The sequence below is a fragment of the Dermochelys coriacea genome, chromosome 14 (assembly GCF_009764565.3).
Source record: "Dermochelys coriacea isolate rDerCor1 chromosome 14, rDerCor1.pri.v4, whole genome shotgun sequence".
NCBI classification, from domain to species: Eukaryota; Metazoa; Chordata; order Testudines; family Dermochelyidae; genus Dermochelys; species Dermochelys coriacea.
The window spans coordinates 15299438-15315121 of record NC_050081.1 but is presented as its reverse complement, the minus strand read 5'-3'; the positions used below and the strand labels follow the sequence as shown (position 1 = coordinate 15315121).

Sequence of the window (15684 nt, the reverse complement as noted above, 5' to 3'; positions counted from 1 at the left end):
AGTAGGTTAAGGTTTTCAAGGGCAAGGGCACTCCCCCTATTGAATGCAAACAGCAAATATGTTCCTTGAACAGCGATTCTGCTGGGGCCATCACAGTCTTTCCAGAAAATACAGGTGGAAATTTTGAAGGGGTTTCACCTCAGTTAACTTGGTGCTGCCTCTTGGAATCTTTTTTCTAAACAATATGCTCAGATCCTTGGATGAAAGGATTTCAGTGCCCCACCACATGCCTGTTAAACCCATTTCCAGATGGGACAACTGAATCACTGAGGTGCAATGATTTGCCCAAGGTAACCCAGGCAGTCAGGAGTCTGGGTTCTATTTTCTGCTAGAACCATTGCCTCCCCATCCAGTTTAACTAAAAGTCAAATCTATGAACAACTGAAGGAAGGGTTGCATGAGGGAAATACTACAAACTAAACGTGCTGCTGTCACAGACAATCAGTCTCCCACAGGAGCACTATCCCAAACAGAAGCTGGATGGACAGAAGGCTAACACATATGGGCTCATCTCTGCAAATCTAGGATCCACTCCCAGCCTCAGAGCCGTTTGTTTCTTGTTCCCAGCCGAACTGGGTCTGAATTTGATGTTGAGCTGCAAGCTTTAAATGCATTTCTGGATTGCTACCACTTTGCATCACTTCTCCCATGCTTGAACTCCTCCAGTGCTCAGATACTATGTTGATAAGGGCCATGTACAAACATAGACAGATTAAATCTCACCATGGTTGTAGTCAGAAATGCAGAATAATATTTAATTTAAAACAAAAAGAAAAGGCCATATTTAATCCAGACACTTTCTTACAGCCAAGGTCTTCGCACAGAAGCAGAAAAAGGGAACAGATCTATGCACCAGGGAGATGACCTCAAGTCATTACTTTTTAATTGCTCAAGCACTGAATTGCACAGCTCATCTGAAGGATGAATTGGCATAGGAAGGTAAGAAAATGTTCAGAGAGAGTGATATGCGTGGGGCTAGCAGTGGCAAGGGGAGAGACTGAGCCTGCTGACATTTGGGATTTTCTAATTAGCCTTGGGAATCCCTCTACTTCCCCAAGGAAATGGAAATCCTAATGCCAGATTAGGCAAGACATTATCCCGTTTCATCTGGGTGATATAATTTGAAGAGGAGCTGGATAGTTCCTTTGAAAGTTTGCTTGCTCTGGTTTGGGAAGTGTTAGTAATGTACACAAACTTATTAAGAAGCTGGTGAAGCAGGATCAGGCTTTCATCCCAAATGACCCCCTCTCCTCTCTTCATATTTCGCCTCTGCCAGGGCTCCAGTTTTGCTGCTACTTCCCATCTCCCTGTTCACTAGTTTTGATTGGATGAGGGTTGTTTTTTTTAAGATAAGCTAAATTCTGCCCCAGCCTCCAGCTATGTACCCATATTTTCTGACCAGTTATTTCTCCTGTAGAGCAACAGCGACCAACAGGACTTGAAACAGAAGCTTTCTCCAATACAGGAAAGCTTGGTTTCAAAACCTCAGCAAAAAATTCTAATTCATGGGAACCTGAAGGGTACAAGCTGGACCACCTGTCACATTTAGCTCAACCCTGGCCAGTAGAGCAATTTCTAAATGAGGAGGTGTGTGGGAAAGACATCCAACCTGCAAGCAGAGCAAAATAAAGCAGCAAACAAAGAGTGCCAGCAGGCATTTGCCACCGGCAGTGAAGGTTTAGAGACTAGCAGGAGACAACAGAGGGAGAAAGGAAAGGATCTTACGGAGCTCGCAGTGAAGTAGAAAGAGAACAGAAGACTGGTAAAAAATAGTAACAACAGTACCTGAGAAGATACCATCTCTGTGTAGCTGCTGAGAGTGTCCTCTGAAAACTTAGCCAGCTGTAGCAAGAGAAAAGACCAGTTACTATCAGTGTGCTCAGAAATGGTACATGAGAAGTGTCCCTCTCTGAATACTGTGCATTCTGGGAGGTAAAGGGAGGGGCCCTACTCTCTATTGCCATACCAGAAGAGACAGATGGTCCATCAAATCCAGTAACTTGTCTCCAGTGTTCCATGTTATTTTATTGGTTAATGATAAGCACCATGCTTGGTGCTGTACAGGACATGGATGAACACATGGTCCTTGCCCTGAAAAGCTTACAGACTAAAGAGACAGATTACACCAGTTAGACGCACCAGGACGCAGCTCTTTCTTAGGCTGATATTTTGAGGCAGGAGAAGGCAGTGTTTGAACTGATCTGGACTGGGTGAAAGCAGGGAGCTTTAAGAAGGGATTGCAAAGGTGGGCAGCTGTAACACCAGGGACATGGAGGAAGGAGGCAGAATGAAAGGGGCTATAAGATAGGAAATTAAATCAGAGATGTCGGCGGGATGGAATCATGCACAGCTTGGAAGGGGAGGGAAAGTTAGAGATGACAATTTTACGACTCAATGTCTTGCATCCAATGAGGGGGAATTCTCATCTTGACAGAAAGAGGAACAACTCACAAAACTAAAAAAAACAGTGGTTGCAAGTGTAAATAGAATGAAGTCCCAATCAGTAATACTTCCACTTGATCCAATTTCACAAAGTTAAAAAACACATATGAGCCAAACAGCTGGGAGAAAATTTACATAGAGCAATGTGAGGGATCATTGGGAAGTGTTTAAGAACTTTTTAATAAATACCCAAAAAGTTACAATCAAGAAACAAAGGTACACTTGTTAGAAAACCAGCCTGGCTTAGAAGAGAAGTGAAAGCAACAATAAAAAAATAAAAACAATACATAACAGATGGAAAAAAGAGGAAACTGACAGCAATGAATAAAAATTAGAAGCTAGAAAATGTAGAAAGTTGATAAGGAAATGAAAAGGACACATGAAGAAATCTATAGCCAACAGAGTAACAGACAACAAGGAAGAGGGTTTGGGATTTTTCTGAGTTAAGCATATCAAGAACAAAAAGAAACCATGACAATGGTATCAGTACATTACTAGATGGGAAATGGTAGAATTGTCAACAATAATGAAAAAAAGGAAGAAGTATTCAAATAAATATTTCTGTTCTGTATTTGGGAACAAGCCAGATGATGTATGCATATCATGTGATAATGATGAAATACTTTCCATTCCAACATTAACTAAGGAGGATGTTAAACAGCAGCTACCAAAGACAGACATCTTTTATCTGGAACTGCTGATTTACTTGCAGCCAAGAATTTTAAAAGAGCTGGCCAAGGAGCTCTCTGGACCATTAATGTTGATTTTCATTAAGTCTTAGAACACAAGGAAAGTTTCAGGACTAGAAGGCTAATGTTGTGCTAATACTTAAAAACAGTAAATGGGGATGACCCAAGTAATAATAAGCCTGTCAGCCTGACTTCAAACTTGAGCAAAATAATGGAATGGCTGTGTCACAGGGTGGCTGGCCCCAGTAAATGAAGTAGGTCCAGCACCCCTCTGCCAGAGCAGGTACTCTAATTTGGCCAATTAAGAGGGTGGCGGAAGCACCTGGCGGCTATAAAGGACCAGGGGAGAGAGACTTGGTGAGTCAGGGGAACCGGAGAGCACAGACCAGTGGAGCAAAGAAAAAGGGCAGGCGCTGAGAGCTGCCAGAGCCAAAAAACTAACTGTGGTTCCTGAGAGAAGGCTGAAGGCAGGGGAGCAGCAGCAGGAGTCGCTTGGTGGCTCTCAGAGAGACAGAGCCGAGGGCTGGGGAGGGCTGGAGACAGGAGAGCAGAAGAGGAGCTTACTTGATGACTTCTCCAGGGCTGGACTCAGAGGAACCATAAGAGGCCAAAGGGAGTGAGGGATATTCCCCTGATAATGACGATCTCCCAGCAGAGCAGCTGTGGAAGTTCCCACTGGGAACAGTGGGGTTTTAAGGACTATATACACTGGATGTGGGAAATGGACTGTTTGGGATTTTTGTTGAGCAGTAGTTAACTGTGTTTTGGTAATAAACTGGCTCCAAGAAGGGGCATTATTTAAGTAAAAGAGCCTGAAATGGATTTACTGGAGACTCTGAAAAGGAAAACTGAGGCAGGTGTGCCTGTCATGCTGCAGGAGGCTGCTCCAGACAGGCCATTCTGTTACAGGGTGTTATAGGACTGGATTAATGAAGAATTATGTGGGTAATATAATTAATGCTATCAACAAGGGTTTATGGAAAACACACCCTGTCTAACTTGATATCATTTTTTGACAAGATTACAGGTTTGGTTGCTAAAGATAACAGTATTGATTTAATATATTTAGACTTCTGTAAGGCATCTGACTTGGTATAGCATGACATTTTTATTATGGAACTAGAACCAATACCAATATGGGCACACATTAAATGGATTAAAAACAGTCTAACTGATAGGTCTCAAAATGTAAGTGTAAACAGAGAATTATCATTGAGAGGGTATTTCCAGTGGGGTCCCACAGAGACTGGTTCTTGGCCCTGTGCTATTTAAAAATATTAAATATGACCTGGAAGAAAATTAAGTCATTACTGATAAAGTTGGTCAATGATACAAAGACTGGGGAGTGCTAAATAATGAAGAGGACAGATCACTGATACAGAGCGCTCCGGATCACTTGGTAAACTGGGCACAAGCAAACAATATGCATCCCTATATGGCCAAATGTAAAGTCATACATCTAGGAAAAAAAACATAGGCCATACTTACAGGCTGGGGGACTCTAGCCTGAGAAGCGGTGACTCTGAAAGAGACTTGGACGTCATACTGGACAACCAGCTGAACATGAGCTCCCATTGTGACCCTGTAGCCGAAAGGGCCAATGCAATCCTTGAATGCATAAACAGGGAATAGAAAGTAGGAACAGGGAGGTTAAATTACCCTGTGTTTGTATCTGGTGCAACCGCTGCTGGAATATTGTCTCCAGATCTGGTGTCAACAATTCAAGAAGGATGTTAAAAGTTGGAGAGGGTTTAGAGAAGAACCAAGAAAACACCCCTTATAGTTAAAGACTCGAGGAACTGTATTTAGCTTACCAAAGAGGGGTAACTTGATCACAGTAGTCTATAAGTAGCTACATGTGGAACAGAAATTTGAATGTTCCATTTAGCAGAACAAGGTATAACAAGATCCAATCTCTCAAAGGTGAGGCTAGGCAAATCTGAACTAGAAATGAAATTTAAAAAAAAAAAAAAAGTTTCTTAACACTGAGGGTAAATAACTATTGGAACAACACGCCAAGATTTCTGGTGGATTCTCCACTAGCATTTCTTAAATTACATTTGGATGTTTTTCTAAAAGGTATGTTCTACTTCAACCACATCTATGTGACTTGAAGCCAGAATTAATAAAGGAAAATCCTACGTCCTGTCTTATGCAGGAGGTCATACTAGAAGATGATCACAGTGGTCCCTTCTGGCCTTAAGATCTATTAGCTTGAACTTGATGGGAAAGGAAAGGCAGCAGTGGAGGGAGCAGAGTTGCATGATCCAGCTGACAGAGAGGAAGAGGGTCTTAACTGCTTTATTCTGAACGGAGTAGAAGGAAGAAAGGTGGGAATGGAGAGGCCAAAGGAGAGGCTGCCCTAGTCAAGATCAGAGTGAAGAAGGCCTGAACAAGCTTTGTAACTGTAGGGACATGGAGGAAGGATCATATTTGAGATGTCATGGAGAAAGAACTGGCAGGATTTGGTGAACTGCTTGGACAAGTGGGGAGAAGAGACAGAAAAGGACACACCCAAGGCATGAGCTTGGGTGATAGGATGGAGGTGCCAACAGCAATGAAGAAGGGAAGACAAGGAGTTCCTAACCTATTTCACCATGCCAGAGAACCAAGGGCAGAAGCTGAGTGATGCTGACAGTGAGCATGCAGAGGGGAAACCACTATAAGGAGATGGTGAGGGAGCATTTGGATGCAACGGAGGCAGTATCTGCCTCATTCTACGCCAGCACAGGATACAGGTGACTCCCACTGACTTCAGTGTAAGTTCTGAATATCCTGTAGGAAGAAGAACAGGCACCAAGATAATATGGGGACATTGAGTCTCAGGGAGGACAAGGAGGTATTCCGAGCAATTGTGTCAAAGGCAGAAACTTCAAAACAGACGTTTGAGAAGAAGATAAACACACCATAGTGCACCTGGATCCATCAGGAGCAGGTGCATGGGGAAATACTCCCACATCATTGAATGATCAGTTTATATCTCAGAAAGCTCAGGATCAGAACCTCACCAGCTTCTCCAAGAAAAACTGCTAACCCCACTCTGCCCTTATGGGAAATAACCCTCACTTCCTTAGTCCCTATTCCACTTCAGGGAGCATCCCTGTAATCTGACCCCCAGCATTTCAAGTGGCAGCTCCCAGATCCCATGGGGAATAACAGTGGTTAAAAGGAGGACATCATAACATCCAGCCACTCCAATTCACTAAAGGTTCCTTTGTTCTGGCTATGGCATCACATTTGTCTCAGTTTAGACTCCCACTAAGAGGGTACAATTGTCCATCAGTTGGCCCACAGAACCTGTCTTAAACGGATCTATTTGACTGTGGAATAAACTCCAAGAGAAGAGCTTGGACCAGCTGAAACTGGACTGGAGAGAGAACTGGGAACATACTGTTGGGAACGATGCTGTTGCTCCCCAGGGAGATGGACTAGACATGACCCAACAGGGGTCACCCAACTGTAATTTTTAAGATTTTGTGGATTCACCTGACGAACAGACTGCCCCCTGCGTTCCTCTCACAGAGTCCATCATCTTCTCTACCCCTCCCTCCACACACAATGACCGGACATGGGGAAATACCTACCAGCGAGGTGGATGAGGCCTTGCTCATCTGGGCCAGGACTCTGGCTTCTCCACAGGCTGTAGCAAGAACCCACAGGACAGGAAAGAGCAGTGGAAGGATGGGCAGCACGCCATTCACCTGAAAAACCACCCTAGGTCACCAACTAGAGTCGGCACAGCAATAAAGCTAGAACTGAGGTCTGTCACATGACCTCCCCTTCACCACAGCAGAGGGCAGACACAGGGCAATGTCAGGAGCAAAGGATTCAGTTTGCAAAGACTGAAAGTAGTGCAAACACACTGAGGAACCCTGAGGGAAAGACACCCACAATCCATGGGGATTTGCCATAAAAGAGGTAGTCAGCAGTTCACCTCCACTTGCAGTCAGTTTTCACAATGGATTTGGCATTAAGCCTTAATATTAAAAAGAAAAATTCCTGGGCAAATAGATTAAATTCCATTCTGATGGAAACACTAGGGATACAGCTGCTGTTCAACTGAGGGCTTCACCTGATCTCAGCGTGCACAGGGAGAGAAGCCACTCTGAGAAGGTGTGGAAGGTTTGTGTTAAAAGGAAATTAGCTGCAGTGTATACATTGGTTAGGAGGGAGTGGGGAGGGCACAAGAGACTCCTTTACCTGCAGCTGAAGAAGAGTGTACTGCCAAGAAGCAATTCCAGGAGCCACGAAAATGAAGCGCACAGCATTGGTGATCAGGAAGCCAGCCTGTTAGTTAAACAGAGGAAATACCCTCAGCAAGCCACCACCACTTGGAATGAGAGTCTCCACTCCCCTTAACACTGCGAGCCCTGGAAAATCCTGGAGGACAAAGCTGGTTCGTTACTGCATTACCAAACCTTCTCCCCCCCCCGCCGCCCCTCACCCTCCACCCCATCTCATTGCTACACCTACATACTGACTGTTCAGCATCTTCACTGCACTTCTTTGAGCTACCCAAACTGAATATAGGGTTAGTGACTGGCTGGAACTTCTCACAGGTTCTTAACTTCTACTGGGATGTACTGGCCTGCTCTTCTGGCAACTTTGGGACAAGATTGGTCATCAACGGCAGTGGTTTGAAAGTCAGACCTACCAATACAATAGGGACGGCACACTTCAGCATCACTGACTGCACTGTGAACCTCTCGTTATCCAGAGCTGTCACGGGACGTGACAAAGCCATGTCAAGACACCACCTGAAACATCAAGACCAGTTAGCAGCCCCAGCCCATGACACAATAGCCAACAGTCCCAAGGCCCTAACATTGCATCTTCCTCCACTATAATCTTTTTTAGTTTATCTTGATCAGAATAGTGCTTCATGGTAGGAAACCGATCACTGTTTCAGAGATCCAAAGCCAGGCATTCCATACTACTAGCTTTGCACTTGACACTGGAGTAAATATAATGACTCCTTGACTCCTCAGCTGGTTGACCGCAGCTCTCAAGCCCCAATTTGCATGTCTAGTCAGAGTACATTCAGATACCTACATCTCTAGCTGACCAGACGGGTCACCGATGTTACGGATTAACTTGCAGAGAATCCCACCCACTCAGAGCGAAAAGATCAATAGTCATATGAAAGAGAATATTTCCCACTCGGTTTCTAAAAATGGGCTTTGCCCCCTGCTGAACCAGATCAAGTAACAATGAAACACCTGCCTCATGCTATCTGCAGCCCTCTCGCTCTTCCTTTCTTTGCTCATCCAAGAATTAGCATTTTACTTCTTAAAATTACACCACTCTAAAAAGGAGAGCAACTATCCCTACAAGTTAGTATTCTCTGCAGATCCAAACTTCTGTGCCCATAATTTAGAGATGATGCCTCTGGTTAAAGAGTTGATAGCTAGCCTTGTCCTTGGTCTCTGAGTTGCAAACACAAATTTAAAAAATAAAATAAAAAGAAAACTCAGATCCCTATAAAAATGGGCCCAAGTGAAGGGCTTGCTATCAGATGCAGAAATTATCTGATCTCCTTGCCATCACCACAAATCAGTTTGCTGGTGAGATGCTAAACCAGCAGTTTGGAGAATATGGCTTTCTGCATCCATCTGACCTAGCAGCTGCTGAGAACCAGTGAAGGAGTTCAGTGAGAGTCTTATAACTCTAGCATTCCCAGATAATGGATAAGAGATAATATCGTCTATCTGAAGCCCCCTGTACAGGACTGGCAAAACGCCACCCCTTCTGATACAAGACTGCAACAAGAACCAAGCCAGCCTGTACAAACATGAGAAGCAGTATTTAGCACACCTGACATTGTCAATCACTGGGGTCTTTAGGACACGAAAGAGACGATACAGCTGAGGATTCTGAGGTCCCTTTTTCACTTCACCCCTCGGGGAAGGTGGAGGGGAGAAAGGGGGGAACAAGTCTCCTGGCTCCAGAACAATGTGTTCATCATCCTGTTATCAAATTAAAGGAAGAAAAGACAGAAAGAAGGTCCAAAGGCTGCACAATCAGACAACTCAATGGAAACTTCCTGAAAGGCATTGGTGTTTTAGCATCACAGAAATCTGTTCTACACAGGACATGTTTCCTACACCGTTCAAACCATCAATGCTTTAAAATTCATTTGCAAAGTTGCTGCACTGAATGTGAAGCAGAATGCAACATCTATTGCAAAATGGAACACTTACTCCTCAGCATCATTGTAGCATATATGCACATTTCACAGGAAAGCATCTATACTGGGGCAGGCAAACTTTTTGGACTGAGGGCTGCATCAGGTTTCTGAAATTGTATGGAGGGCAGGTTAGGGGAGGCTGTGCCTCCCCAAACAGCCAGGCATGGCCCAGCCCCTGCCCCCCATTCAACCCCCGCTTCTTGCCCTCTTTCAACCCCCCAGGACTCCTGCCCCATCCAACCCACTCTGTTCCCTAATGGCCCCCCAGGGACCCCCTCTCTGCTCTCAGTCCCCTGACCGCCCCTGGACTCCCCGTCCCTAACTGCCCCATTGCCCCATCCAACTCCCCCCTTCTTCCTGACTGCCCCCCTGGGACCCGTGCCCCATCCAACCACCCTTTCTCCCTGAGTGCCCCCAGACACCTTGCCCTAACTGCCCCCCACCACCTCATTCAACCCCCCCCCTTCCTGACTCCCCCCCCAGGACTCCCACCCCGTCCACCCCCCCGCTCCCTGACCACCCCCCCATCCAACCCCTCCTCTCCTTCCTGACCCCCCCCCGGGACCCCTGCCCCCATTCAACCCCCATTCCCCGCCCTCTGACCATCCCAACCTCTATCCACGTCCCTGACCGCCCCCCGAACTCCCCTGCTCCCTGCCCCCTTACCGCACTGCCTGGAGCACCGGTGGCTGGCAGCACGACTGCACCAGGACTGGCAGTCACGCCACACCAGCCCAGCACAGAGCACCGGGTCAAGCCGGGCTCTGCAGCCCTGCCGCCCAGAGCATTGCACTGCGCAGCGGCATGGCTGCGGGGAAGGAGGGACAGCCTCCTGGGTCAGGAGCTATGGGGCCGGACAGGACAGTCCCGCAGGCCAGATGTGGCTCGCGGGCTGTAGTTTGTCCATTTCTGAACTACACTATGGTGTTACAGTGACATAACTAAGGCGCCACAGCTGTGCGATTTTAGCACCCACAGTGTACACGTGACCTTAGACAATAAAGAGCATCAAAAGCAACTTTAAAAGCTGAATTTTCCCATGTCTTTTTTGCGCAGCACATTTCCTCCTGCCCCCATTTCTAGTACAAAATATGAAATCTTGTCCACTTGCACCTATTAAAGATCCCTACATGCTTTTGTAAGAGAGGCATTTCAATTCTGATGCCCTGGCCAAATTGTAGTTTTGGTAATTTCATTCCTTTTCTCTAAATTAACTATAATAATTGTCATGTGTGGTTTGTGGATGTGGCATTCTTTTTCACTTCTTGTCCAAAACTGGTGTTGCTGTGTTGTGAACAGCTGCTGCATTCCAGCCCAGAAGTAGTTGCATTACAAGCAGAGAAATTATCCATGTAATTCCTTTATCTGCCTCACAGGAGTTCGTAAGGCTTAACATTTGTAAAACAATGTGAGCTCCTTGGCTAAGAGCTTCCAAAGAGCAGAAAGTATTATATTATATTCATCTCTTTGCCCCAGCATCTTTACATTTTTCTAATTTAAGTGCTCTTTGTTCCGTCAAGTGCTCCTGTTTGTACCACCAACTCTGTACATTCTCTAAACAAATCATCCCACAAGTTTCCGTTCCCTGAGAGCTGCTTTCGGAGTCAGGAGGAAAGCCAGGCCCTGCTGCTTGTTTTGCTACATTGTAAAGAGCAAGCTTCAGTATCCAAACACCACAAAGGAAGGGTTTTCTGAAACAGCAGGCTGTTCACAGTTTTTTCCCAAATAAGATCTGATCAGTGGATATTACACCACACATGAGCTAAGATTTTGTCCAGGTAACATTCCCACCAGTACTAGCCCCTCCCCATCTTCCCTGAAATTATTCTGTAATCTGATGGAGACATGCATAGACTCTCAGACTTCAAGGTCAGAAGGGACCATCATGATCAAGTATGATTTTATAACAGATAAGTCTAGATCAGAGACCACTTGCTGTCCTACAGTGATAACCTAAACATTTTCTCCTGCTCTCTCTGTCAATTTCTTCCTTAGCTTGTAGTTCCAGCCCTCTTAGGCAGTTCATTCACTTTCCCCCCCCATGTATCCTATACAACAACCTTACATTATCAGAGAGCAGAAAGGGGAAGGTCAGAGCAGATAAGCCTTTATTTCTCTATATGAAATGCAGGGTACAGTCCCCTTCTTTTATCAGAAAGGCATATTCTACACGAGGGTTCCATGAGGAAATACAGTTCTATCTGCAAAGTGAGTGCAATGAATTCACAGCAAGAAGCAGAGAGGAGTATTTTGCACACAGGTTCATTTAAGATCTCTAGTGACAGTGACTTTCTGCCTAAAACCCATCTTCTGTCCTAACAGCAACACCCAGGGTTTCAAAATGGGAAGGTGTCCCATTGAATTATCTATTCAGATGGGTTTTATAAAGTTACGATCAGAAGTACAATACACTCCTTTCCTGTCCTGTGGGAGATAAGAAACATCATACTTTGGCATCATTTGTGTGACTACGTTGTTGGGGTTTGGCAGGACAGCTGTTTATATAAAGTACTTTTAGCTGCACAAATGAAGTGCAAGGTGAAACTCTTGAGTGTTCCCAAGGTAGGAAAAGATCAAACACACAGTGAGAATACTGCATGCTCTCAGAATTGGTCACCAACAGATCATCTTGGGAAACAATCTTTCATCATGGTACAGAAAGGAGACAAGTGAGTTACCTTAATCCCTCTCAGAGAAGCAAAAGACTCCTGCCCCGGTCTCAGAGCAATAATGTCTCCCTCTACTAACAGGCTGACTGGTAGGTTTACGACATGACCATCCCTGTAGGCCCAGTGGAGGGACCAGGATGGGGCAAAAGGCATGTGAAGGTCGGGGTACATGGAGTCTGGCCACTTCGGCTCTTTGCCATCTTCCAGGGTATCTGAAAGCACAGAGAAGAGAAAAGAGTGAGGAAGAGCCCAACTGGAAAAGGGCTGGTGATCCCGTAAGGATTTACCTTCCACAGAGTGATCCCTCCAGTGCTAATCCCACACAGTCCTTATGATCTCCTGCCATTTCCTTTATTTCCCCATGGGGGAGGGGCGGTCCCTCATATTTCCCCATCCTGTACAGACAGCTACCCATAGCCAATTTGCAACATAAACCAAACACCAGGTAATGCTGAGATGAACTTATGCAAGACAAAAGCCAACAGAATGTCCCAAAGGGCCCGAGGCTGAAAAGAATTACTTCACCTCCTGCCAGGCAGAGGCTCTCCCCAGGCTTGCTGCCCAAATTGGGAGGGTGCTTACTCACAGCTGTTCCCACACACACGTCTCTTGCTGGGATGGTGCGGCTGTCACTACGCTCTCCTCTCTCATTGCTTGCTGGAAGGCAGATATTTTTATGAGATGCTCAGAGTCTGACCTACTCCAGCACACAGACATAGTGGCCATTTGCCTTACCAGGTTAAGGTTCAAAGCATCTGACACTATGGCAGCTCAGCATATCCCATGTAAAGAGGGTGGTGCAGAAAGCATGCCTCTCAACAGCCTGCCTCGGTAGGAGACGGAGCAAGACAGGTAATCTAAATACAAGTAATGAAGACACCTAGGTTTGGAGAGAAATCCAATAGAGGGGGAAGCTGTCAGTATGTGCATGACAACGCAAATGGGAGATGGCAGATAGAGACCTCACCGTTTATCTTGTCAATGATGGTCCGGAGCCTCCTTTCAACCTCTCTGCGCTTCAGCCTCTCTTGTCGTCCAATCAAGAACAGGTTCAGGAGGAGGAGGAGGAGGAGAGCCAGGGCATTCACAATCTCAGCACCTTGGCTTTGTGAGGCAACAGGAAATAACCAAGTAGAAGAGGCATGTGAGTAAAGGAGCAAAATATGCTCCCCCGCGCACAGATATAGACGCTCACCTGCCTGGCCCTTTATGAATAATGTTAATACTTGGGTCAGTGAGATGTAAGAATAAAGAAAAGCAGAGGCATTAAGCCCATGCTTGGTCTTTACAACAATTCCACTGGAGAAGTTCAACGAGATCTGCTTCGATCCAGAGATACTCTTATAAAATACAGCCAGGGAATGGCAAGGTCCAAGTGGCAGCTCTCTGCACTCTTCCATGAGGCACCCCAACCCCCAGTTCAGTTTCAGGATTATCCCTCTCTATTCCCACACCCCAGGACATCAGGGGATCTGGGACCACTGCACAAAAAGGAGCTTGTACAGTTCCCAAAGGGAGATAACTTCATTCTCTCCATCAGATCTTCTATGTGATTGTTGAGAAGCGGCATCAATGAGCTCCCAAAACAAGTCTTTGTCAGAGATTGGGGGAAGGAGCCGATGGGGACACAATCCGGGCATGGAAGAACCCAGTGATCAGAAAGAACGAGCGATCACAACACTAAGAGCACCATGGGCCCTCCTGACATAGTATAAAACTACCCCACCCCCCCCCCCCAAATAGCAAAGGGCACTTTGCTCACCTCCCATGTGGCTGGCTCCCATAGCAGCACAACAGCAGCAGCACGGCCAGCAGCATCAGAGACGCACCCGGCCAATGGAAGCAGGAGCAACGGTTACCATGGTACAGGAAACTGCTCCTCCACACCTCCTACGAAGCAAGAGCAGCGGAGAGACTCAGTGTCAGCTAAACACAGATCTAGTCCTTTAAGAAGCATAACAATGTGGGGGGGGGAGGAGGTAAAGTTCACAAAACCACTGTGGAGCAAACATCGTTTGCAAAAACCCTCAAGACAGTAAAAAACTTCCCATGTCAGTGTTTATCTGAGTGCTAACACACTAGCAGTGGATCAGACGACGGGCTTTGGTGACGGCTCACTGCCTTGCAATGCCCTGGCACAATACAAAGGCCGCTGTGCCAGGATGCCTCATGTCACTGATCCAGAGGGGAGAACAAATATTTTTTTAAATGTAATTACTACAAATAAGATTCTAGAGCTTTGTATTTAAATGTACAGGACACACCAACTGTAGTCAAAGCCTCAGGAGAGTGTGTTAAGCCTCATAGCCCCATCTGCTCTAAACAACTACTACGTGCACTGAGAGAGGCAACTTTGGAGCCTCTCTCTACAGAGATCACATTTCAAATACAGATAAACCCCAATTTTACACAGCTCTTAGGGACACAGGGAGAAGGAAAAGGCAGCACACATTCACCTTCCTAATGCTGGAAGGGGCGGGAGGCTGACTAGGTAGGCGTTTCAGCCTTCGCTGCTCCTAAGCATCTCTGGTTTGAAGTTAAGCTCCTAAATTCCACAACTGCACAGCTGCAAAGGAGCTATAACCTTGCATAGCTCCTAGCATTAGACCCAAGGAAATCAGAAGCTCCGCAAAGGCAGACCGTAATGCAAATGAACTTCAATTAACTCAGAGATTTAGCTTAACAAGGGTTTGGAAAGCTTGGGGCTGCACCACAGGTCATTTGTGTGATTCATATAGGGAACTGGTCCAATTCCCAATTTCTAAACTTTAGGGTTTTGAGAGACCAATAGGGAAGGTCAGAACCTACTGTGGGCTTTTTTTTTTTTTTTGCCTCACCTTCCATGAAATCACCTTCTTCCTTTCCTTCTGATGCCCCTCCAGCAGTGCTGACAGCTGGTCTCTCAGGATAGTGAGGGCCTTCTTTGTGGTCAGGCCCAAACTTGAGGTCATCTCATCCTGGAGAGCAGAAAACAGTGTGTTTAGTGCTTCACTATCATCTTTCTTGGCTTTTTCCTGCTGGCCAAGCACTACGTCCCCGAATGCCTTGGAATCATCTGCAATGTGCTCACCCCTCCCATGAATTTTAGACTGGCCTGCTGGAATAAAAAATCAAGATGATCACAGGCAAGAAACACATTGCTGAGCACTCCAGCTAAATGCTCCATCACAGCAGGAGAACGTGAGACAAGGTCCAGAAGACAAAAGTGTCTCTGGCTGGCAGAGACTAGGAATGCTACAAAGGGAGAATGCTCAACTCCCAGAGGAGAGGGAAGTTTGAACTGATATCACTTTGTTAGGGATCCACGGTGATTTGCTAAGAGCAGGTTATGAATTGATCTCCTAGCAGCTTTTCCAGAGAAAGACCACCTGCCCGCAGGAATGAAAATGAGAGCACTTCAGGTCACCACTCCATTCTAGATCAGGTGCAAGTGTCAAACTCAACCTGTTGAGTCCCAAATTTGAGACAAAAGCTAAAAACAAGCAGCACAAGATAGACAGTTATGCTGAAATTTTAATGATGCACGATACCTTGCTTTTCTTTTAATGTGTCCTTTTTTAATTTTTTAACCAGTTTAAAAATCCTTGCCATATAAATATCAGGAACGAAACAATCACTATAACAGTGAGCTTCCCAGCTATCTTCAAGACAACACTGACTTCCTGAGGAAACTACAATCCATCAGTGATCTTCCTAA

General features: G+C 45.7%; 1 protein-coding gene across 9 annotated transcripts in view; it reads right to left on the bottom strand.

Annotated features, from left to right (window-relative positions):
* Window positions 1–15684, bottom strand: part of TMEM94 (transmembrane protein 94) — a 104105-nt gene that overhangs the window by 30346 nt on the left and 58075 nt on the right. For 8 of the 9 annotated variants that reach the window (XR_006275766.1, XR_006275765.1, XM_038371373.1 and 5 more), the window contains 9 exons: window positions 14825–14944; window positions 13750–13877; window positions 12955–13091; window positions 11997–12199; window positions 8946–9097; window positions 7786–7888; window positions 7332–7418; window positions 6716–6832; window positions 1786–1842 (listed from right to left, as the gene is read on the bottom strand). Coding sequence is in view for 7 of the 9 variants with exons in the window: in XM_038371373.1 (XP_038227301.1) it covers window positions 1786–1842; window positions 6716–6832; window positions 7332–7418; window positions 7786–7888; window positions 8946–9097; window positions 11997–12199; window positions 12955–13091; window positions 13750–13877; window positions 14825–14944 (1104 nt within the window). In the remaining 2 variants the exon portion in view is untranslated. Of the gene's footprint in view, window positions 1–1785; window positions 1843–6715; window positions 6833–7331; window positions 7419–7785; window positions 7889–8945; window positions 9098–11996; window positions 12200–12722; window positions 12842–12954; window positions 13092–13749; window positions 13878–14824; window positions 14945–15684 lie in introns of those variants that run through there. The other variant, XM_038371380.2, reaches the window with a different exon arrangement.